Source organism: Monomorium pharaonis, chromosome 3 (genome assembly GCF_013373865.1).
Source record: "Monomorium pharaonis isolate MP-MQ-018 chromosome 3, ASM1337386v2, whole genome shotgun sequence".
Taxonomy (NCBI): domain Eukaryota; kingdom Metazoa; phylum Arthropoda; class Insecta; order Hymenoptera; family Formicidae; genus Monomorium; species Monomorium pharaonis.
The window spans coordinates 10515509-10538947 of record NC_050469.1 but is presented as its reverse complement, the minus strand read 5'-3'; the positions used below and the strand labels follow the sequence as shown (position 1 = coordinate 10538947).

Here is a 23439-nt window from a genome sequence, read left to right as displayed (position 1 = left end):
AAAATAAAAAATAATTCTTCGTTTTTTTTTTAGATAGTATTAAATTATTTACTCAACAAATAAATTTTAAATACATTTTAAAGCAATAGATTGTATTACTCTTTTTACGTTTAAATTAGTTTTACGTATGTTTGAAGTTGCTACCAAAGATTTATCAAATTTAATAAATAGAATTAGAAATCTAAGTAAAATCGCGAAGTAGATTTATATTAGAAACAAAGTAGAAATTCTGAATCTTTCTACTTTATCTTAAAACAGTGGTTTTCTTCAAAAACTCCATACTTTATTTTATTTAATAAAAGACTTGATAAAAAAAATAATTGCATTAATAAACTCACAACTTAAAATTATATAAATGTATGAGATATCTTATACAATCGAAGTAATTTCACATGCATATCGTTTTTTAAATAAAATTTTAATTTTGGTTTGGTTTGGATTTGGTTGTATGGAAATATGCAACATTTAAAAATTGATAAATTTACAATTCGACATTTTCGCTCCAAGATTTGTTGCGAAACTTAATATCACGAGTTGAAAGACATTAATAAGCTTTTTCAAATTTATCGTATTGCGGCCAAAAACTGCTCAAATTCCAATTAACTTGATTCGGTATTAAATCTAATTAACTTGATAATTAATTAAATCGACGCAACTATTTACAGCAATATTTCTAGTGTAGTTTGTCAATAATTTTTTACTTTTCTTTTCGTTATCAAACGAAAATTAAATTGATCAAAATTTGTCCAAAACCCAACAGTAATTTATTGTTTCGAATTTAATTTTTTTCTATTTATTTTGAACAAGAAATAATTCTATTTATGTCAATAAACTGTAATTTAATCGCAGAGTTAATTGAAATTTGATCGAGCCATCTTAATATCAATCTCTATCAATGTAAAAAATTAACTTTAATCTTAGTTTAATCAACTTTTTATCTTTTCCTAGTTCTAGGAAATAGAAAAAGAAAAAAAAAGTGAGTTTTAAACCGAAAAGTCAAGTGTCAGGTATATTGACACGGAAATCGACACAAGCTCCCGAAATTTCTCGGTCCACTCCTGGTGTCCAGGCACTCGTGGACTTTGGCACATGCGCTGTCGAAAGCCGCACGACTCGGCGTGACTCAGTACGAAACGACAACTCTCAGCAACCGGTTCGGTGCGACATTCCCGGTGCTCGTTTGGCTCATTTTTTCGTTTCCCAGCGGTAAGCGACAACTCGTCCCTTCTCCAGCATAGGAGATTCAATAGGTTCAATACGGTACGTTTCGCGAATTGTCGAGGAGAACATCTCGTAGAAAATATCATCGAGATAGCAGGCGCAAAATCAGGCGTAGATTCCTTGCTAGCTTATCATTTGGTGAGGTTAAACCGGCGCACGATAGATGGCCACCGATCGCGGAATTCTGCACGCGCGCTACGTCGATACTTCACGATTATGATATTCCGAACAGGGAGGATAGAGGGACGGGGATTACGTTTAAAAAAAAATTAATTTATCTACATAATCAATTTGAAAGAAACAGTTAAATTGCTAAATATCCATTTTTCACAACAGATAATATTTAAAAAAAAAACACTATTCAAAACTAATCCATAAATGGATTTTCTACATAGTTGTACAGTTGATTTCAATATAGTTATAGCCTATAGCTATATTTCTATGGACGCCTTTTATCTTCTAACTTAACGCTCCTAACTTTCTCGCTCGTTATTTGTCCTTGCTTAATATTCGATAAAGGATGTAATGATTTCAGCAGCGTTGCGAGAAGTAGAACGCACCCTCTATATATACACAACTGAAGCCAACAATTTCTTTCTATACTGTGCTCATTAATATTAAATTAACAAAGTTTTGAAGGCGACTTCAAGCAAAGTTTGACTTCAGCGAGCGGGGTGATTACTTCACCGGTTTACAACAAAAGCTCTAAAACTATACAATTCATCGTTTTTAATCCAATCTCTCTTATGTCAAACTAAATAAAAAATAAGCAATTCTGTCAACGAGTGCTGTCAATATTTGTTAATTACTTAAACGTCGATTAAATTGACTCAAGTTTGATCGAATTCACTCTAAATTATCTAAGGACTTAAATGCAATAAACGAGAGTAAGAAATGGAAAATTAAACGAAAAGAATTGAAAAAAAAGGGGAATAAATTCCTACAAATATAAAATCCTTAATCTACAATATATGAATAAATTTATATGTTAACTAGTAACAAAATTTAATAACATCGAACGAAACGTGGATAAAAGGATTAAAATTAAAAAATTTCAAGAACTTAATCGATTTCTTAAAAAAAAACCAGTCGACATCAATTGATCAATAACTTTTGTCCATCTTTAGTTGATGATCTGCAACACTCGCGCACGAACAAGATTCACCGTTACTTCAATTTTTATTTAAAAAATTCAGTCTTCAAGTATCTTGATCTCAGTATTAAATATTAAAAAGGATAAAAGCTCGTTCTTTGAATACTGCATCAGAAAACGTAGTTGTATAAATCCTCATTATAAATTCAGATGACAAATGTCCAATATTCGAGGTTCTATCGTCGATTTGTCTTCATTGTCTTATTTTACACAGCGGAATTGCACAGTCATCTTGTTTCAATGGCAACTCGTCCGCTCGAATGTAATCGTTTTACGATTTGCTTATATATATCGACGATGGTCTTACACAATTTCCAAACCCGGTCGTTACGTTGTACTAATTATTTCACTCAATTGTCGGTCATGGAAGATCGTTAGCAGAGAGCCAATACTACCTATTTATTTTAACAAAGTATCTATACAGATATGCATTTTTCGTTTTATTTATCTTTGTAATTACGAAAGTTTACAATTAATTCATATATATAGCTCACAGCTTTTGTGAATTCTTATATTTCTGTATTTCGAATAACAATTGTTTTCCATTTCGTACGAAGCTTACTTACTCTGAAAATGAAGTGTTAATAAACAGGCAGCTCGACTTTGTTGTATTATTTGTAAATTGTATTTGTAATTTGTGTTTCATTATTTTATATGTTATATAACGTTATATAATGTAATAATAATGAAAGATCATTCGTGATGTCAACAGTAAACTTTATCAATTTTGTGCTGCCTTTTATATTTTTCTAAAATATGATATACGATATTAATTTATAATATAATATGATAAATTCATATAAATCGTTAATAATGCTCTAATATTTTCCTTTCTCTCATGGTAGGGAACAAAACAATCGTGAGAAAATCGTGAATAAGTTGCGAGATAAAGTTCCCGAATTCTTTTTATTAAAGGGGGATTGAACTCGTAACATTATCTCTTCTCTCCCCCCTTCTTTCCTGTATCGGCAGTTTCAGGAGCAGGGTCCCGGCGGCACACCGGAAATGCGCATTATAAAATTCATGCTACCCACCGGATTCGTGTACTTAGCCCGAAATTTCACAGGCACGTAATTTGATAATTACTCCTCCCTCTCTCTCCTCTCTCATCGTTACGTCATTTCCCCTTCAGCTAACGATGAGCATTAATCTGTCGATTGTGAATAATTACTGTCGGAACGATCTATTTGTAAAAATAATTAGAAATGAGCTTGAAAGATGGAAACATTTTTTTAAATGCTTCACTCTTGATTCGATTGCCTTTCATAATACTAATTAAAACGCGATAGAAGATTGGAGTGCGCTCTCGATATTGCATGTATCGTGCATTTCAGGCTGATAAATCGTGCAATTAGAGAACATTACAAAATTTTATTTTATTTTATCAGATATTGTTACATTGTACTCATTTTTGGTGTTTTAGCATGAAAGCAATTGCGATATCAAAGACAATTTTTAGACTGCAAAATTATGTGTATTGAAAGTATGCAATTATCACTAATTTATCACTTTTTTAAATGTGACTACAAATCACTTTTAATTTTACGTCAATAGAAATTTCTCTCAAATGTAATGTCTCGAAAAAGTAATTATTTGAATTTTAACAAACACTGCAAAACATATCCTTTTTATGTATAAAAGACATTTATATTTTAAAACGGAATATACAATATATAATATTAGAACGGATTTCTTACGTGTCCTTTTTATTTAAGCGTGACTGACGCAATTCTTAATGTGACAGTTTATTCATATATATTAAAATCCTTTATATAAATAGGACTGAAAATGATTATTATAAAACAGACATTATTACAGATATTATAAAGGATGTGGTCATCGATTGTGATTTCCGTCATGTATATTAAAGCGGACGAAATAAACAAAACTATGGCAACGTAATTATGGCGCGGACGGTAGCGATATAGCTTTTGTTGTTCACTGTTACAGCAGTCTGTTAGCTTGTCTACTTTAACGGCTGTTCTCTTCCCAGTTGTAGTAAATATTTTTATTGCTAATTGTTGGTGCTAATTATGGGTGTCGATCGACGCGGTAACCAACGCGGTAAATGTACGGCATGTGATTGCGACGAATTTGAGTTACCTCACGCGAATAATAACACAAATGTGTGCTTTTTTGCGGGCATCATTCGCCTTTACATGAGCGTATAGAAACGAATAAAAAAGCTCATGAAGGTAAGTTTTATTAAAATCGTTTTTCTTTTATTTTATTATATATGCTTAATAGGTATATCGGTAATTCTTTGTATGTTTTGTATAACTAGAACATTACAGGCGCGCGCTGCGCGCGCGCTATTTGACTTTTCACTTTAAAAATAATAATAATTGCAATTTGATCTTTTCTATCTTTCGTTTACATAAATCAAACGTCTTCGGCAATTTTGAATAAAAAATGTTAAGTTTAATTATACATATATATACATACATACATACATACCTACATATCTACCTAGATACATACAGACCAACATACATACCTACTTGCATACTTACTGCTACCTAGCTACCTAGCTACCCAGCTACATATTTATCTAGTTACGCTCGCTCGTGGCTCACTCCCTCCCTCCTTTTTTCACTCACTCACTCGCTCACTCCTGGCTCACTCCTCGCTCACTCACTCGCTCACTCCTCGCTCACTCACTCGCTCACTCCTCGCTCACTCCTCGTTCACTCCTGGCTCACTCTTCACTCACTCACTCACTCTTCACTCATTCTTTACTCAATCACTTACTCACTGTCAACCAGCCAGCCAGTCAGCCAGCCAGTCGCTCACTCGCTCACTCCTGACTCACTCCTTGCTCACTCCTCGCTCACTCCTCGCTCACTCCCCGCTCACTCCCGGCTCACTCCTCGCTCACTCCTGGCTCACTCCTGACTCACTCCTGGCTTACTCCTGACTCACTTCTGGCTCACTCCCGGCTCACTCCCGGCTCACTCCTCGCTCACTCCTGGCTCACTCCTGGCTCACTCCTCGCTCACTCCTCGCTCACTCCTGACTCACTCCCGGCTCACTCCCGGCTCACTCCTCGCTCACTCCTCGCTCACTCACTCGCTCACTCCTCGCTCACTCCTCGCTCACTCCTCGTTCACTCCTGGCTCACTCTTCACTCATTCTTTACTCAATCACTTACTCACTGTCAACCAGCCAGCCAGTCAGCCAGCCAGTCGCTCACTCGCTCACTCCTGACTCACTCCTCGCTCACTCCCCGCTCACTCCCGGCTCACTCCACGCTCACTCCTGGCTCACTCCTGACTCACTTCTGGCTCACTCCCGGCTCACTCTCGGCTCACTCCTGGCTTACTCCTGGCTCACTCCCGGCTCACTCCTCGCTCACTCCTGGCTCACTCACTCGCTCACTTCTCGCTCACTCCTCGTTCACTCCTGGCTCACTCTTCACTCACTCACTCACTCTTCACTCATTCTTTACTCAAGCACTTACTCACTGTCAACCAGCCAGCCAGTCGCTCACTCCTGACTCACTCCTGGCTCACTCCTGGCTCACTCCTGGCTCACTCCTGGCTTACTCCTGACTCACTCTCGGCTCACTCCTGGTTCACTCCTGGCTCACTCCCGGCTCACTCCCGGCTCACTCCTCGCTCACTCCCGGCTCACTCCTCGCTCACTCTTAGCTCACTCCTGGCTCACTCCTCGCTCACTCCTCGCTCACTCCTCGCTCACTCCTCGCTCACTCACTCGCTCACTCCTCGCTCACTCCTCGTTCACTCCTGGCTCACTCTTCACTCATTCTTTACTCAATCACTTACTCACTGTCAACCAGCCAGCCAGTCAGCCAGCCAGTCGCTCACTCGCTCACTCCTGACTCACTCCTCGCTCACTCCCCGCTCACTCCCGGCTCACTCCACGCTCACTCCTGGCTCACTCCTGACTCACTTCTGGCTCACTCCCGGCTCACTCCCGGCTCACTCCTGGCTTACTCCTGGCTCACTCCCGGCTCACTCCTCGCTCACTCCTGGCTCACTCACTCGCTCACTTCTCGCTCACTCCTCGTTCACTCCTGGCTCACTCTTCACTCACTTACTCACTCTTCACTCATTCTTTACTCAAGCACTTACTCACTGTCAACCAGCCAGCCAGTCGCTCACTCCTGACTCACTCCTGGCTCACTCCTGGCTCACTCCTGGCTCACTCCTGGCTCACTCCTGGCTCACTCCTGGCTCACTCCTGGCTTACTCCTGACTCACTCTCGGCTCACTCCCGGCTCACTCCCGGCTCACTCCTCGCTCACTCTTAGCTCACTCCTGGCTCACTCCTCGCTCACTCACTCGCTCACTTCTCGCTCACTCCCCGCTCACTCCCGGCTCACTCCTGGCTTACTCCTGACTCACTTCTGGCTCACTCCCGGCTCACTCCCGGCTTACTTCCGGCTTACTCCTGACTCACTTCTGGCTCACTCCCGGCTCACTCCCGGCTCACTCCCGGCTCACTCCTCGCTCACTCACTCGCTCACTCCTCGCTCCCTCCTCGCTCCCTCCTCGCTCCCTCCTCGCTCACTCCTCTCTCACTTCTCACTCACTCCTCGCTCACTCACTCGCTCACTCCTCGCTCACTCACTCGCTCACTCCGTGCTCCCTCCTCGCTCACTCCTCTCTCACTTCTCACTTACTCCTCGCTCACTCACTCGCTCACTCCGTGCTCCCTCCTCGCTTCGCGCGCGTTACTTAACTCTTTATTTTTTACTTTTTAAAAATAAATTACAACAATAAATGTATAAATAATATTTATACAAATTTGACAGCTGTCAAAATTGCAATGACAGCTACTCTTGCAACACGAAGTATGCGCAGCGAGAGAACCAATCGGCATCGCGGAAAAGCGACAATAATAAACTTCGAGAAATACGAGCAATCGACTTTACATGCCTTTTTTTAGATAGGATTTATGCAGAAAGTTCCAACATTTGACGATCTACTATTACCTTTCCCTGGACGAAAAATTTTTTACAATGATGCTACTGCCTGGCTTGTGATCAGCGAGATTAATAACTAACAATTGATCAACTAACAATTGTTGCATCTGCGGAAGAAGCAGTCGTTTTGGGATTATGAGCATTTTGCTATTATTTAGATTTTTATTGTTATTTTGGATTTCTGTGCTCATCCCTTCTTTTTCTCTCATATATATTATATGTTAAACTGATATAATACATTTGTTATGGGTAAAGGTTTTTTTTCGTTATAGTTTATTTATTCATATGAATAATCTGGTCACATATGTAATGTTTTATAAGTATATATATAATGTATATGTGAATGCAATAAAATATTGTCTTCCAGATGATATGTTCTTTTCTGTATCCGAAAAAGAATACAAAATTAACTAAATTTCCGTTCTATTTGTAAAGGACATTATTATAAGACAATGTCTTACGTATATAATTTCGTTTTAATTTCACACTTCTTTAAAGTGGAAAAAAGTCACTTTTTTCCGTTATAGTCGTGGAATTTAGAGTGGATATGTTTTGCAGTGAAAATCTACCAGTTGAATCGACTTTAATCAATCCATTGTGTTTTATTACATTTTAATTCTCTTGAAGTGTTAACCATTTCCTTTAAAACTTACAATGTTTCAGTAATTATTTGTCCATACATAAAGAACAATAAAACATAAAGCACTTGTTATCCTTTTAATGAATGCAACTTATGATTACTGTAGATATAAAAAATCAATTAACGTCAAATTGTGAAAATAATTAAGAAATATAGTAATCGAATTAACATCTTCAAAATGAATTATCTGTTACTCGCGAAACGCAAGGCGATATCTATCATAATAAAAACTTTCAATTGCAGTTACAGCAGCGATGAGCGGAAACAAGGATTACAAATCGGCCACGTCGATTTACGACTTCACGGCAAACTCCATCAAGGGAGAGGAAGTCCCTTTGTCCAAGTAAGCATAAACCCGACTGTACGTGTCGCGTAACGTCACGTTGTGCAAAAGATGTAATATCATCTCTTGTGTTGGCTCAGATATGCAGGCCACGTGTGCTTGATCGTAAACGTCGCCTCGAAATGCGGCCTCACAGCGACGAATTACAAAGAACTAAACGAACTGTACGACGAGTATGCCGAGTCTAAAGGTAATTTTTACCATCACGGGAAAATCAAAAGCTGTGAAGCAACAGTATTAAATATCTCCTCTTTCGTTGTTTGGCAGGATTACGAATTCTAGCGTTCCCTTGTAACCAATTCAATGGGCAAGAACCGGGAAACAGCGACGAGATTTGCAGTTTTGCCGATCGCCAGAAAGTAAAGTCTTTACGAATCTTTATGAATGTATTAGACCAAAAGAATATCGTATTTTATTATATTCAATTAAAAAGAAAATTTAATATTATAAATAGTATAATATTATCAAATAGTATTAATAGTGGCAATGACGAGACAATTGTCTACGTTCCACGATGAGTAAACTCACATTATTTACATATCCGATATTTGTTTTACAGGTAAAATTCGACTTGTTCGAGAAAATTGACGTGAACGGAGATAATACGCATCCCCTTTGGGCATATCTGAAGAAGGAGAAAGGTGGCATATTGGGTAACTTCATAAAATGGAACTTCACCAAGTTCATCGTGGATAAAGAGGGCAAGGTTGTCGAACGACACGGTCCTAATGTGAATCCCAGCAGCCTGAAGAGCTCTCTTGAAAAATATTTTTAAATCGTCTATTTTCGTGTAGTATATTTTCTATACGATAGATATTCTTTGCAGTTTACATTAATAAATCTTGAAATTTTTACATAGTATACTTATGGATTTGGTCGATTTTACGGTAGCTCCGCACATATATATTTTTATACTTAATATATTAAAGGGAAACTTTTTCCCTTCTCTTTTATTATGTGCGTTACAATAAATTATTTTTTTTAATGTTCTTAATGTAACGTAGTGTATATACCTTACATTTCATAATGACATTGTATAATTATAACTTTCTCAAATAACTGGAAATCAATATTACGTATTTACATATTTTTCATCTTTATATATCCACAAAATTTAGCTCTGCTTCTCTGTACATTACTGAAATTATTATTAATATTATTAATTTGGTTTCTTTGTTCTACATTCTACAATATTTCTATAATATTTAATATCAAATAATTATCTATACTAATTCGCACCAGCGAAATTACGATTTCAATATGTTTAGCATCATGTTGAATAATAAAGGCACTAAGATATACTAAACAATTATATTAAATCAGAAACATGTTATTGTAACGTAAAACTTTCTTACGATATGTAAGAGATAAATAAATATATGTTTAATGAAAACACGTTCATTCAAGACCTCAAACACGATCTTCTGCGAATTTCAAACTATGTTTAGAGATATATCTATCATTGCAGAAATGTATCTCTATAAATTACGGATTCACGATCTAGGAAACCGAGGTTTCGATACAAATCGCGCCTCGTTGATACGCAACAATCTGCTGTCTCGCGTTCGCACTATTTTCGGCTTTACAGTCTTGTACAAACGCGGAAATTGCATGTTGTGCGTCAAAGGATCAAAATCGATGTTTCATTCCGGCTCGATTGAAGTGTACGCTTGAGAAACGCGGAATTGCTATCAATTAATTTGGAAACTTCGAACCGGCGCGGAGTTCGGTACGTAGCCAATACATCTGTTCGGCGGCCACAACAGCAACGCCGACATGAATGAATGTAATTCCGCGCTCGCGAGCGCACATGTACGCCCACTCTTCTTTCATCGCGATAATTAACGCGCACGGCGGTCACTTTCGCGCGGCGTTTACGCGGCTTGTTCGTCGCGGCGACCTTGCCTGTTTACTGGTGTCACTGGCAACACTATACTTTTAGCTTAATTGCGCCTTTTCAAGCGTTCCCGCGCGTTGATGCGTTCAACCCGCGCACGACGGTCGTCGGAGCGCGCGGGACAATTTATCGTTTAGATTGCTCCGGCAGATACGTCACAATTTCTTTCAATTCTCTCATTTTCGTGCCCCAATTTCGGGAGATACGGTACTAACGACTTCTTTCTCTCTCTCTCTCTCTCTCTCTCTCTATCCCATTATCGTCAGCTTCTCTTCCGTCAAACGCGAGAGATAATTCTGTTTGCCGTGGACCATTTGATTTCCCTGGGAGATTTTTCGACGAATTTTTATGAGACCAGCCTTTATCTTTTATCTGTTCGAACACCCTATTGAAAAGGGTTTTTCCCTCGAGAGAAGAAGCTTCTCGGTTAAACAGCTCCAAATCCAATCTACCTCCGAACGTCAGATAATTCGAAGTTTCCGCGAGGTATTAGTCCCAAGTTCCGCGCGATCGGCGAGATATTTTTCATACCGACGTATCGAAAAGTCAGGTAAAATTAAAATTGGACGTCCCGGGAGGGAAAAACTCGCGCAACTTGTACGTCACGCACGTGTCCGATTTATCTGTCGAGTATCGAGCTCAGGGATCGCGCGCAAGTGCTCCTCTCGCGCGGCAATTTGTTGTGTGAAATGTCGTACACACACACACACACAAAGAGGTGTGCCGACAGCAGGACAAGGGTAAGCGTGACGCACGTTCGCCGTCCTGAATTCGCATCCCCGCGCTGACGACGACCACGACTACGACGACGACGACGACGACGACAATGATGACGATGGTAACGACGACGACGATGATGATCAAAATGGATCGTGTCCTCTATCGTGTCGGATCATAATCTCGTATGATGTACCGCGGGCGTACGCCGTAATACACGCGTGTACGCGCACGTGTGCGTGACGACGGTGCACATGGTTAATGTACAAAACGAAGTTGAGAGATACCAACGCTATAATTAGTCGTCCTTGCCCGCCGACTGATCCCCGAGGCTTCGCCTCCATTCATAGAACGCGGCCACTTTCCTCCGACGTTGTCGCTTCCAAACGTGACGTTTCACTCGAAATTTCGTCTTCACGTTTAGACCAAGAGGGGAGGCGGAAGGGGGGCATACGCGCCAGGCGTCTCGATTGTTTAACGTCAGCCACATTAAAATAGCCTCTCCCGAGGCTCGCGAATAACGGAAAAAGGGGGAGGAAAAAAGAAAAATTCATCGTTTTCCGTTCTCTCTATTGGAAGTGAAATCAACTCGCTCTCGTAGGTCGATCTCCCTCGGGACCTCGAGTCGGTACCATTGAACATATCTAGCCGTGCGAAAGCTCTACTGAAAGTAGTGGGATTGGAATTGCATTTTTACGCGCGTGAAAAAAGAAACGTCTCTACACTACTCGAAAACAATAAAATAAAATTACGGCGTTAGCTTTCCGTGTACGTTACGCGCGTAAATTTTTCCGCCCGAAAATGACTGGCTGCTAAGTTATTTGTTCGACGGTTCAGAATTCTTACACACACACATACACACACACACACACGGCCGATCGATAGTTTCATTTTGGAAACTGCCGTTTCCATTTCCGACAGTTTAGATTTAAGTCCCGAAAATTCGCATCCGCACAACACAATCTCCTCCTCTTTCTCGCTCTCCTTTCTCTTTCTCGCGATATTGTATCTTGATACGGTTTTACGAGGGCACGCAAAGCGAGATGATATAACATGGACGGGGAAAGGTTCCGAGCACATTTATGAAGAATCCAGGTAGACTTAATATGTCACCGGGGGGAGACCTTTGAAGGTTGAGAAACTATAGGCAAGACCAGTGGCGGCCAAGCCCACATATATGGGGCGAGGCCCGTATAAAGCGTTGGCAGATTAATCTCTCTCTCTCTCTCTCTCTCTCTCTCTCTCTCTCTCTCTCTCTCTCTTTCTCTCTCTCTCTCTATCGATTTTAGAAAAAAAGGATGTTTTAAGTAAAAGTTATAGGGTACGAGGAAAGACATTTATAGCGGCCGCACCGCGGGTTTTATATAAATAATGACGCCACGAAGAGAAGAGAGAGAGAGAGAGAGAGAGCTTACGTCATTTCCCAGGACTGTCAATGACGAGCGTTTTCTCTCTCTGACCATGAATAAAAGTTACGGAATTATCCTCCCACCCTCGCCAATCAGCTGTGGTCGTCGCCATAAACCGCGACGCAATTAAATGTTGAATACAAAGAAAGAAAAGATGCACTTCGCATTCATTGCTTGCTCGGGGAATCTACCTTAATTCTCGACTGCCGTCCAAAACGAACGAAATGAAAAATTCCAATAAAGCCTTTCAAGTTAAGCCCTCTGCTTTCGGCAAACGACGTCGGTTTACTCGTTTTTCAATTTATTCTGTCACACGAGTGCCGAAAGCGAGGCGATAGAAGGAGAAAAATTAGAGCGGAGGAAAAAGACGGTCCTCACTCGTGCGCGCGTGAAACGGATTCCCATTAACTCCACTTAATTCACTCGCCCTTTCATCGCCCGAAGCTGCCGTCGCGGCGTGCGGCGCGCGAAAGACGTAAGAGATTGATCGATAGCGATGACGTAAAGGAGCCCCTGAATTGTCATTTATCGCTCCCTTTAAGGGCCAATGTTGACGTTGCCGGCGTCAACGGAGCGTTACGCCCCCCGCTCCGCGGAGGAGGCCTGCCCTCGTCCAGATTCCATGAACGTACGTGTCACGTTCACATATCGACGTTATATATCGGTCATCAGCAAAGTTCAGCCGTCAAAGGCGTCTAATTTCAACTTTAACCCTTTTCCGCCCACGCCGAAGGGTACGAGTCCTCCCTCCCGCCCCGCGACGGCGATGGCCACGGAGACTGCATCCCTTTCAAGATCCAGATATACAATTACGCAATGCGCAGTAAAAATACCGTGGAAAATGTCAGTGCAACGGCTGGAATTATGTTTCAAGGATGCTGCGTCCGTTCAAAAGGTTCTGCATGCTCGCGTGAACCTCTGACACGAGCGCCTATTCCCCCCTTTCCTCTCCCATCCTTCGTCTTCTCTTTCGACGGTAGTTCTCTAGCGACGACGTTCCTGTTAGAAACTGCGTTATCAGCGTATATTCGAACGCGTTTCTCGCAGGGTATTTCCGGCATGAGTATTTCCGGTTGTCGTATGTATAAGTGTCGTTTCCCCTCCGACGGTGTTTGTTCTTTTTCCTAGATGCGAGAAACGATAAACAAACGTCGTCGTCGTCTCGGGACTATCGAGATACTTGCGGTGTGTGCGATAAAGCGGAATAGAGGAAAAGTGCACGGTGGACTTCAGTCGGCAAGATCTTTACCGAGATATCACATTAAAGATTAAATTCGCGAAAGGAAAGGAAAAAAAGTTTGCGAATCGGTCCAAAAATCGAGATTTTTATCGGGGACATTCATAAATCTTCGAAACATTGCCGCGATAAACATATTTATCTTTTTTTGATATATATAAAAAAGAAAAAATAGGGAAAAAGGAAAACAAATTCGGCGTCCAAAAAAATGAGGAAAAAGAGACAGAAAGAGAGAAGCGTAAGTCGACGCAATTTCCGTCATACATACGATGACGCCTATAAAACCGGCTCGATCTCTGGAGCAGCCTAACCTAACCTAACCTCCCGCCGATAAACGTGGGCCGGCTCCCCTCCCCCCTCCCTCAACCTTCCCGCGCCGCCACGCTCCGTGTGCTCCGAGAGCGCCGATTCATGCGACTCGCTCGTTTTAATTCGCCTTAATCGCGACGTCACGTCCCCTTCCTTCCGCTTCGACTCACGTGCGGATGTGAGCTTAACTCACCGAACGGGGATAGGGTGGGGTAGGGTAGGGAAGGGGAGGAGAGAGAGGGGGACCAGCGGCCACCACAGGCCTCCCACTGCCTTTCGCACCGATGTACATGCGTAATGTACGACCGCGTGACCAGCGTGAACGCTCTCTCTGAGAGCATGCCGATTTGTCGGGTGTAAGCTTCCCCCCCCGTCCCCTCTGCGCAGTCCGAAATGAAAATTTGATGATAAGGAAATCGATGAGACGTCGGTTCCTGAGTGTTCCGTCCGGATTTTGCCATCGCATAGACATTGCGATGGAACGGCAGATTTATTCGTGGAACCCAACTTTCCGCGTGAAATTGAACTTGCATTTCTGCTTTTAAAAAATTCTATATCTCGTGCATTCAAATGTAGCCACGGAATGATATTGCCGCAGTCATGTACGTTACATCGTGTTGTAAGGATTTGAGAAATGTCAAGCATCTCGTAAAACGCGTAAAACTGAAGCAGCGAGAAAATCCGAGGATTTTGCAAGTCCAGTTAATATTAGTTGTAACTTGTACTCGAGTCTGTAATACGCCAAAGTTTTGATTTTATAAGGAATTTAATTTGTCAGATTAAAAAGTATCAAATGAAATCAAATAGTTTGGTGAGGACTCGGAGGAAAAAAAAGGAAACAGTTAATTCAACAACTTTTTAGACGGAATTTTTTGCATTTAAAAATTTGTTTAAAAACTTTTATTACTCACGCACACACAAGAGCACAAACACGCACAACAGGCGTGCGCGGGATTTTTAATTCAGTAAAAGTTTTGGAATCTATTATTTTTGTAAAAAAAATATGGAAAAGGAATAAAAATTTGCATGTTTACAAGCACAAGTGTATGTGTGTACGTATATAACTATATGTTTAAACACAACGAGAGAGAAGGACGAGGAGAAAGAAGGCACGATAGGAGAAGAGAAAGGAAATCATGGGGAGGAAGGTTTTTATTAGAAAAAATTATGCGCGTCCTTTTTAATTAATTCCCCCATATCTCTGAAAATAAAAAAAGCCATTTACGGGCTGAACGTCTATTCTTCTTCGAAGGATTAACATTTTAATAGAATATTGAAGGGTAATTTTTACAATGTTATCCGTTACATTGTAAATAGACTGAGTGCCGACTCGGACTCTTTTGTGAAAGACGAAACGCGTACCGCGTTTAATTGCGAGTGACACTTCTCTGTCGGAGGCCCCTCATTTAGTCCGGACCGGAAGATTAAACTTGGTACGATCCCGGGGGACGTGGCCGGTTAGTTACGACACTGTCGACACGAGCTGTGTTGCTCACGGCTTAAAAGAGCCGGCATTGTGTACGCACACGCCGGGGACCGGATGTTCGCGGATCATTTGACCGGAAACTGAAGGTTCGCGCATCGGCGTAATCGAGGCGGCTCGCCGCATGCTAATCGCGCTGCAATCGTCCGCATCCTATATGTTGCGAAATGCCAGACCGTTTTCCTATAGAGAAACATTATGTTAGACGCTGCATATAAACGATCACGTTTCTATGAAAAAAGAACCTGCTTCTGACAATATTGATCGCGTTTCGCGATTAATACTATTATTCTAAAAATTTTTTCTTAAGGAATAAATATAAGAAATACACATTCAAAAATGTGTATGATTAAAATGTATTGATATATTTTTTATATTTTATACGCTACTGGAACGTTTTGGAATTTTGTTCTTTGTGTTTTCATTAAAGTTTTTTGTACAACATGTCCGATAATAGTAAAAAAACTGCTAAGGATTCAGAAAAAATAGATTTTTCCAATACGTATAATACAGAAGTTGCTTTTTTTATTTGTTTAACTCGTACGTTAAAACTACGTTTTATGCTCTACATACACGAGTATATATTTCGTGCTTACGTATATTTCGCGGAAATTACGTATATTTACGTATATTTATAGAAACAGAATTTATTTTACAGAGAAATGTTCGCTATCTCAGTTTTCATGTAATTGTGTTTGAATATTTCTTATATATCATTATAAATTCTAAAATCATAAGATTATTTATATCTCAAACAATAAAACAATGGCTTTTGTTCCTTTTTAAATATTTCTAAGAAGCGATATATCACAATGGTACACTCTGTTATGATTCTTATAATTATACACTGCGTTTAATTAATGCCTAGGGGGAAATAATGAACCAGTGCTTTATGCATACTAAAGATATAAATAATAATTTCTTGTTCTTCTCTCTCTTCTTCCCCTAGACATAAGTAAACTACAATATTATGTGATATGCTTTATTAAAATTATTGAGAAGAATAAGGGTAAAAATATCATCTTGCAAATTATGAGACGCCAGTATTGCCATTTCACAAAAAGAATAACATTTTAGAAATATCTCTTTATGAATGAAAGAAACAACGTGCGTACGTAAAATTACTACGTAATTCAAGTGTTATTAAAATAAAGATAGATATAACGAAAAAAAAAAAAATTGCGCGAGAGATGACTCCAGCGTTGAAGACGCAGCATTTCCGAAATCCGGTTACGGAGATGCCGCGAAAGAAGGATCGACGTCCATGGAGAGAGTCGTAGTAGTCTCTACGTAGTCGTGATGATAGGTCCGCGGTTCGCGCGGGTTGACGAACGAGGGTCTCGATATCGACGCGCATGTTCAAAGTTCGACGTTCCGGCGAAGGAGCGAGCGAGCGAGCGAGCGCGCGCAACGAAATACGCGCCGCCGCGCCGCGCCGCGCCGCGCCAAGCAAGCGGTCATTCATGAATTGACTCGTCTCTCTATCTCTGTCTCTCCCCCCCCTCTCTCTCTCTCTCTCTCTCTCTCTCTCTCTCTCTCTCTCTCTCTCTCTCCCGCTCGCCGTTTTATTTATATACCGGCCGACACATAAGTCATCGCCGTCGCCGTGCCACGCGGTCGCGATGCAACGACGCGAGGCGAGGCGAGGCGAGGGGCTCGCGCGCGTCGCGCGACATTTTCCTATTAATTCCGTAAGAGTGCGTCCGCGGGTGACGATAACGGTCGATACCATATCGGGGACGATCGCGCGGGAGGGATGGCGGGCGGGCGGCCGCAAGGTCGCCGGATGTAGCGCGCGCACGTACACCGGAAGCGAACTCGCGCGCAAGGTGTGATCCCTGTCCTTCCCCTCTGCCCTTCCCGCCCTCCTCTTCTTGCCCGATCGCGGGTCAACCCGCACGAGAAGTGAGAGACGCGACTGTGGAGAAGACACGAGGAATCGAAATATTGAGATGCGAGCACGTGCTTCCTTTTTTTCCTTCGGAAATGCGTGTATTTAATCTATTTCGTTAGTCACGTTCGCGGAATGGTGATTAAAATAATTGCGGGACGTAAATTCCGGTAATTTTCTTGTCGAGTAATCTCTCTTTCGTCGGAATCGCGGGATGCATGAGAAAAATGGCAAAGCCGTCGACCGCGAGTGACTGGCGAAAAGTAAATATTGGTCAATTTTTTTAGAAATCATGTGGAGAGAAATGATTCTAACGGGCTTTATTATCTTTCCTTTTTTCTCCTTTCGTGTCACGCGGCGCTGTGACATCCTATTAATAATCCATTATGTTAACCCTCGACAACTCCGGTGATGCATCGCCGAGCCGCGGAATCGATAGAAAATTAGCCTTCAGCCGCCATAACGAGAACGGAACATCCGATGCTATTTTAATCATTTTATAAAAGAAATTAAAAAAAAAAACAAGTAGAGCTCGAGTCACTGCGTCTCCCAAAATTTCTTCGCAGTCTAGGCGAACTTTTTCGTTAAACAATGCGATATATATCCCTCGATATCAAAAAAATCAATTACATATAATACATCCGTAATTGTAACGTGACGTAACATTGTCGAATCGATTGTCAACATCATCGGCAAACGTTACGACGCGATCCGAAAAGATTGAGAGCTCTGGCAGACCATGCAGCCGCGATATAAGAGCTCTGTTTTTCCTTTCGAAAAAGCAAAGAGTTCCTATTGGATGTCGCAAAATCGCGGAGTCAGCCGGAGCTCCAAGACGCGGTTCCGGGCCTCTCTCCTCATTCATCTCGTAAATATATAGCAGGCCCGCGCGCGCGCGAGTGGAAGCGGTGCCAACGCGAGACGGACGAGAAGTAAAACGGTGTCGTCGCGATGACAGCAGTAACAACGTCACGGTAACGGTTTCCCGAGGCCGGACGTTGATTCCCGCGTCGCTCCAGGAACCGCGCCGGCGGAATCGTTACACCGGAAGTTGTTTTATGCTAATGCAGCGGTATCTGCCATTTCCCGCACACACGCGGCCGAGAGTGCGTTTACCGTTTCAGCGCGACACAGTGGAGGGGAAGAGGGAAGGGGGGCGGCGGCGGCGGCTGCCTTTGTCCCCCGTGCGTGTACGTATTCGTGTGCGTGCGCGTGTGGGCGCGGGCAGGCGGGGGCGGCGCAGCACGCGCGCGCCAGCGCGACGACAGTTCGCCGTCGACGGGTAAATGCGAGTCCGACCAACCGGATAAAGCATTCTTCTCGTTTATTACCGCCGAATGCATTAAATCGCGACGTCGCGGGTCAAGCACACGCGATTGACGTCAGAGAGCGCGCGGCGGCGGTGGCGGCGACGACGACGCTCCTCCTCGGGCTTTACAAAAGTAACACACCACGACGACGTGCTCTCGTGAGAGATGATACTCTCGGGTTCTCGGGGGCCTCTTACATAATACAGTTCTTTCATAGATTTTTCTCTCGTTCTCCCGAGACGAAAATATCGAGGTACGGGGAGAATTCTCGAGTTGCAATGGGAGCGGCTGTGTGAGCGTTATTGAACTTTTAATCAACCCTTCTTGGAATTTTAATTCCCGGCTGCTCATTATAAACGTAGATAATGGTGAAAATAGCAAAACGGAGAAAATAAAAACCGATTTCCGTTTTACCTCTTCCGTCGTTCATTTCGCAGAAAATGATGAACAGTAAATTAAATTAAGAGTTAAAATTATGAGAGCTATTAAAGACGATTAAGACAAAGGTATGATCGATGTAGAGAAAACATGAAACTAAATTCTGATGTATTCTGCACTCAATCGTCAGAGGTCAAGTTGAAACTCCAGTTTTTGGTAAAAAAAAAGAAAACTCTAGACTTCTTTGAAAGAGAGAGAGAGAAAGGTAAAAGCTGGCTCTTTACCAATTATATTACATTTAACGTTGCGTTAATGTAGCGTCCTCACAGGACGTTAAACTGCCGCTAAACGCATCCTGCTGTTTTCTCTCTGTTTCTCCCTCTTTTCCCCCGCGCGCAAAAATTCCCGATACAACCATCACCTTGTGCGCCAGCCGACTTCCGGTCGATAAAACGCATTCTCTACAGAGAACCCACGGCTACACACGAGCCGACACACATGTCCCGCTTTTCGGTGCACGATAATAATGTCAATATCAACGATAGAGAGACGTCCGGTCGTTCGCCGTCTCGCTCGCTCGCTCGCTCGTCAGCCGTGGGCTCTTTCTCCTCTCATCCCCCCCCCCCGCGCGCATGATTTTTTTTTTAGGTTAGGTACGCGCACGTGCGAGCTTCGCTCGCGCTCGTCTCTATTTGTTTTTACGCGCGTTCGGTCGAAGAAGATCCGTCCCGTGAAAGAGCACGTGGAACACAGGCAAGTGTCATCCCGTAGATCCGATCGGAAATGGATGACAGCGGAAAAGGAAGCGGAAAGGTCGAACACAAAGGGGAGGGGAGGGGAAAGGGGATACGAGCTGAGCGAGCGTAATAATACTTCATTGAAGGATCTGTTTACTTGGCGCGAGAGACGTTGTTGCCGCGTTGATCTGTCTCCCGATCGGATTTCCTCCCTCCCCCTCCCTCCTCTCTCCCCCGAGAAAAGTTTCGTAGTCAAGTCGATAAATTTGTTACGATGAGACACACACGCGGACGTGACACCGGAAAACCGGACGCCCGCATAATACACGCGCGACACGACCGAACTGTATCCTTAAATCCTTCGGAGCTTAGGAAAGTTTGCCAGCCTCGAGGCAAAGAGAGGTATTGAGGTGCTAATTCCGGAAGAGCTTTATAAATTGCCTCCCCCTCTTTCGCGCCCGTATTCTCCGGGGAAGTCGATGAACCTTTTTTTTTTTTTTTTTTTGAACTCCGAACAAAAAGCGAAGTTACGAAGAGCAAAGTTTTGGACGGGGAGAGTCCGGGACTTGCGCAAGAATTGGCAGCGCTTATAAAATATTGAAACAGAGGATACTTCTATCTTGACGGGATTCTAATACCGGAGCCTTTTATAGCCCGTCGACGAAAATGGAATTTTTCAACAGAGAGATCCACGCGAGCTGATGTACGAGAGCTGATGGAGTTCCCTTGTAGCTCGATGAAACTGATGAATGAACGTAGCGGAAACTTTTTGGATCCGTCGCGACCCTCACGGTCAAACTCATTGAGAGTTAAGAATATGTTTGCGTTAGATAAAAGTATCTTCCCAAACGGCAAACTTCAAATCTGTAGATTTTAAGAGAAGATCTTTTGCATAGAAGTGTGCAAAACTGGAAAATAAATTTTCTTTAAAATTTAACTTAAGTACACAAAACGACCAAGTTTATAAAATTTCAAGATTAAAATTATTTATGCCTTCCAAATCTTATAATCAAATTTCGTCATTTGAATTTTGTTTTATTTTATTTTATGCTACAAAATGTATTTTTCGGGAGCCCTAGAAAGTATACTGCAATATTGGACCCTTGGGTTTAGGAAACAAAACTAAAAAAAATTTAACAATGTCTGCGAAAGGTAGGGAGTCATTCAAATTTAACATTTCCCGAATTCTTAAAGGTCGTATCGCAAACCTGGTCGCAAGGGAAGAATTTCTCTTAACCCTGATTAAGAATGCAACGTGACCTCGAATTCTTCGACTTTGGGAATCAGAGTACAAAATAAAATTTTTAACAATGCCAAAAGGTTGTAACTCATTCAAGCTTAAGACATTCCTAGAATTCTTGAACACCGCAAAATCGAACCCAAGGAATGAATTTCTCTCCAACGCGGATTAAAAATGCAACATTTTTAAATTGTAAAAAAAAGGACAATGTCTGCGAAAGGTAAGAATGTCACTCAAGCTTAACACATTTTTCAATTTCCTAAATACTACAAAATCGAGGGACGAATTTTTCTTCAATTCTATTAAAAGACAATGTGGTCTCGGTTCTCTCGATTGCATTAAGAAAAAAATATTAATTTGACTTGAAATTGTTCAACTTAAATAAATTTATTCAGTTCAAATATTTATTTCGCAGACATTGTCCTTTTCTTTACAATTTAAAACCATGTTGCATTTTTAATCAGAGTTGGAGAGAAATGTAATCAAGTTGAAAAATTTAGTCAAGTTGACAACTAACTTTTTTTTCTCAGTGTGTAAGAACCGTATTATAAAAAAATTGACAGTACCGTGAAAGATAAAAGTGTCTTTCTTCAAGTTCAACAATTCTTGCACTTATTGTGTCGCACAATCTGCCGCAAGGAATGAATATTTTTTTCAATTGATGATCAAATGATTAAAAATACAACATGATAGTCTTGGATTCTTCGCGCTTAAGAGCCAAGTTACAAAAAAAAAATTAACAGTGTTTGTTAAAGCAAAAAGTATCATTTTCGCGTCTCTAACAAGCCTCAAGTTCTGAATCTCATCTCCAGTTTGCCATATCAGGTTACCCGACGTTGGCGATTATTTTAAAGAGAGATGTGCGATTATGCGAGTTACCTACCAAAGGACTGCGCGGAATTAAGAGGATTTGTTTTTAGGTTTTAGATTTTTCTCCCTATTCTAGGAAACGTAATAATCAGAACGGTTGCCTTTTGCTAGCCTAAATCTCTAAAATGTATCACGGACACGAAATTCTGCAGAATCGGGACTAAAGATCGGGGCAGGCGGGATTTCGGGTCTTCCGCGAAACTGGGGAAACTTGAAAGCAGGAAATCCGGAATTTTACGAGATTCGGAGGTCTGCGTTTGTGCAGATCTGGAGAATCATCCATTGAGCGACGCGATTCTCGCGTCTCGGGGAAACCTTGATTCCCGACGGCACGTTTCTCGGACGCGAGATAGAGGGGAAAAAAGAAACCACGGTCGGTGGAGAGACGTACCTGTTCCCGAAGCGCTCCTTCCAGAATTCCGCCGCGTCCGCCTTGGTGATGCGAAACTGATCGCCGGCGAACACCCCGTTGGGAAATATGGCCTTCAGCTCGGACAGCATGTGACTGAACACGAGGCTGAGCTTGGTGAGGTTACGGCGATAGTGCGAGGTCTCGTCGAACATCTTCTCCTTGCCCTCCTTGAACAGCTTGATCGCCTGCTTGCACTTACGCATCAGGTTGTTGATGAATACGCAAAAGTGCTCGTTGCTGTGCAGCACCTGCATACGGTCCTCGTACTTGCTGTAGATGAGCCGCAGCCGCTGATACGTATCCGGCAGTATGTCGAGGATGAACGGCGGCGAGTTCTTCAGGTTCATGCGCTGATGCTGGCAGAGCTTCACCACCTTGTCCATGAGCTTCCAGGTCTTGTCGAGGGTGCGCTTGTCGGTCGAGAGCTTCGGCGGCGTCATCGCGTCCGCGAAGCGGCCGTGGAGCTTCTGGAAGATCGAGCCGATGTGGACGGCGCGAGTGCGACTGCTGTGTCCGGACGACGACATCTTGACGGGCGTGCGTGCGTGCGTAAACGCGTGCCCCCGCGTGCGCCAATACACGGATCTCTCTATCTCTCTTTCTCTCTCCCTTATTTCCTATCGGAGCATACACTCGTTCTCGCCTCTTTCCTTTACTCGCGCACCTCACAGCCTGGCACCTGGCGCGCGGCGGCAGCCGACGGCGACGGCGAGCACTCGCGCTGTACTTGAGGTTAACCCGCGCACACACACTGCGGAGCGACAGATCGGCACACCGCGCATATCTCAGCGGGACGCGGCCGCGGCCACGACAACGTCCCCGCGGAGCCGCGGACACGGGATGCAACGCCAGAATCGCGCGCGATACCGCATCCTATTTATCTTTCTCCTTTTCGCTCTCTATCTTGTTCTCCGCCTTTCTTTTTCTCTCTTTCTCTCTCTCTCTCGGTCTCGCCTCCGACAACTGTGGGCCGAGCCGGATGCTTCGCGAGGGACTCGCGGCGAATCTGACGACCACTGACGACACTGACACGGACCGTGCGGGCGAGCGCGCGAGCGTGCCCCGTACTTGTGGCTGCAGTCACAGGTCTTAGCTTGCTCGCTATCTCCGACTTCGTGGATCCGCCGTCGCGGAGCTAGTGTAACCGCGTAGACATGCGCATGCGCGCCCACCGGCGCGCGATTCAAACTGTCGCCACGCGCAATGTAAAATAGTTTCATGTGTCGTATTCTTTTTACTTTGTA

At 42.7% G+C, this 23439-nt stretch overlaps 2 protein-coding genes across 12 annotated transcripts in view; one reads left to right on the top strand and one right to left on the bottom strand.

The window, feature by feature from the left end:
• The window catches only part of LOC105830964 (E3 ubiquitin-protein ligase CBL-B), a 33612-nt gene extending 10323 nt beyond the window's left edge, over positions 1-23289 (bottom strand). For 3 of the 7 annotated variants that reach the window (XM_012670731.3, XM_012670732.3, XM_012670733.3), the window contains exon 1: positions 22175-23289. In XM_012670731.3, coding sequence (XP_012526185.1) covers positions 22175-22722 — 548 coding nt within the window. In that variant the 5' untranslated portion in view covers positions 22723-23289. The remainder of the gene's footprint in view (positions 1-22174) is intronic. The other 4 variants (XM_012670735.3, XM_036284000.1, XM_012670734.3 and 1 more) reach the window with 3 other exon arrangements.
• On the top strand, positions 1071-9698 carry LOC105830960 (probable phospholipid hydroperoxide glutathione peroxidase). 5 transcript variants are annotated; one of them, XM_012670720.3, is made up of 6 exons: positions 1096-1206; positions 3347-3440; positions 8206-8305; positions 8386-8495; positions 8573-8664; positions 8865-9698. In XM_012670720.3, the coding sequence occupies exons 2-6, from the start codon at positions 3380-3382 to the stop codon at positions 9078-9080; spliced, it is 579 nt and encodes a 192-aa protein (XP_012526174.1). In that variant the 5' UTR covers positions 1096-1206; positions 3347-3379; the 3' UTR covers positions 9081-9698. The 5 variants fall into 5 exon arrangements, with proteins under 5 accessions (XP_012526177.1, XP_012526174.1, XP_012526176.1 ...); XM_012670719.3 differs by having other exon boundaries at positions 1108-1260; positions 3353-3440; XM_012670721.3 differs by having other exon boundaries at positions 1118-1206; positions 3353-3440.
• Positions 23290-23439: the final 150 nt, after the last annotated feature.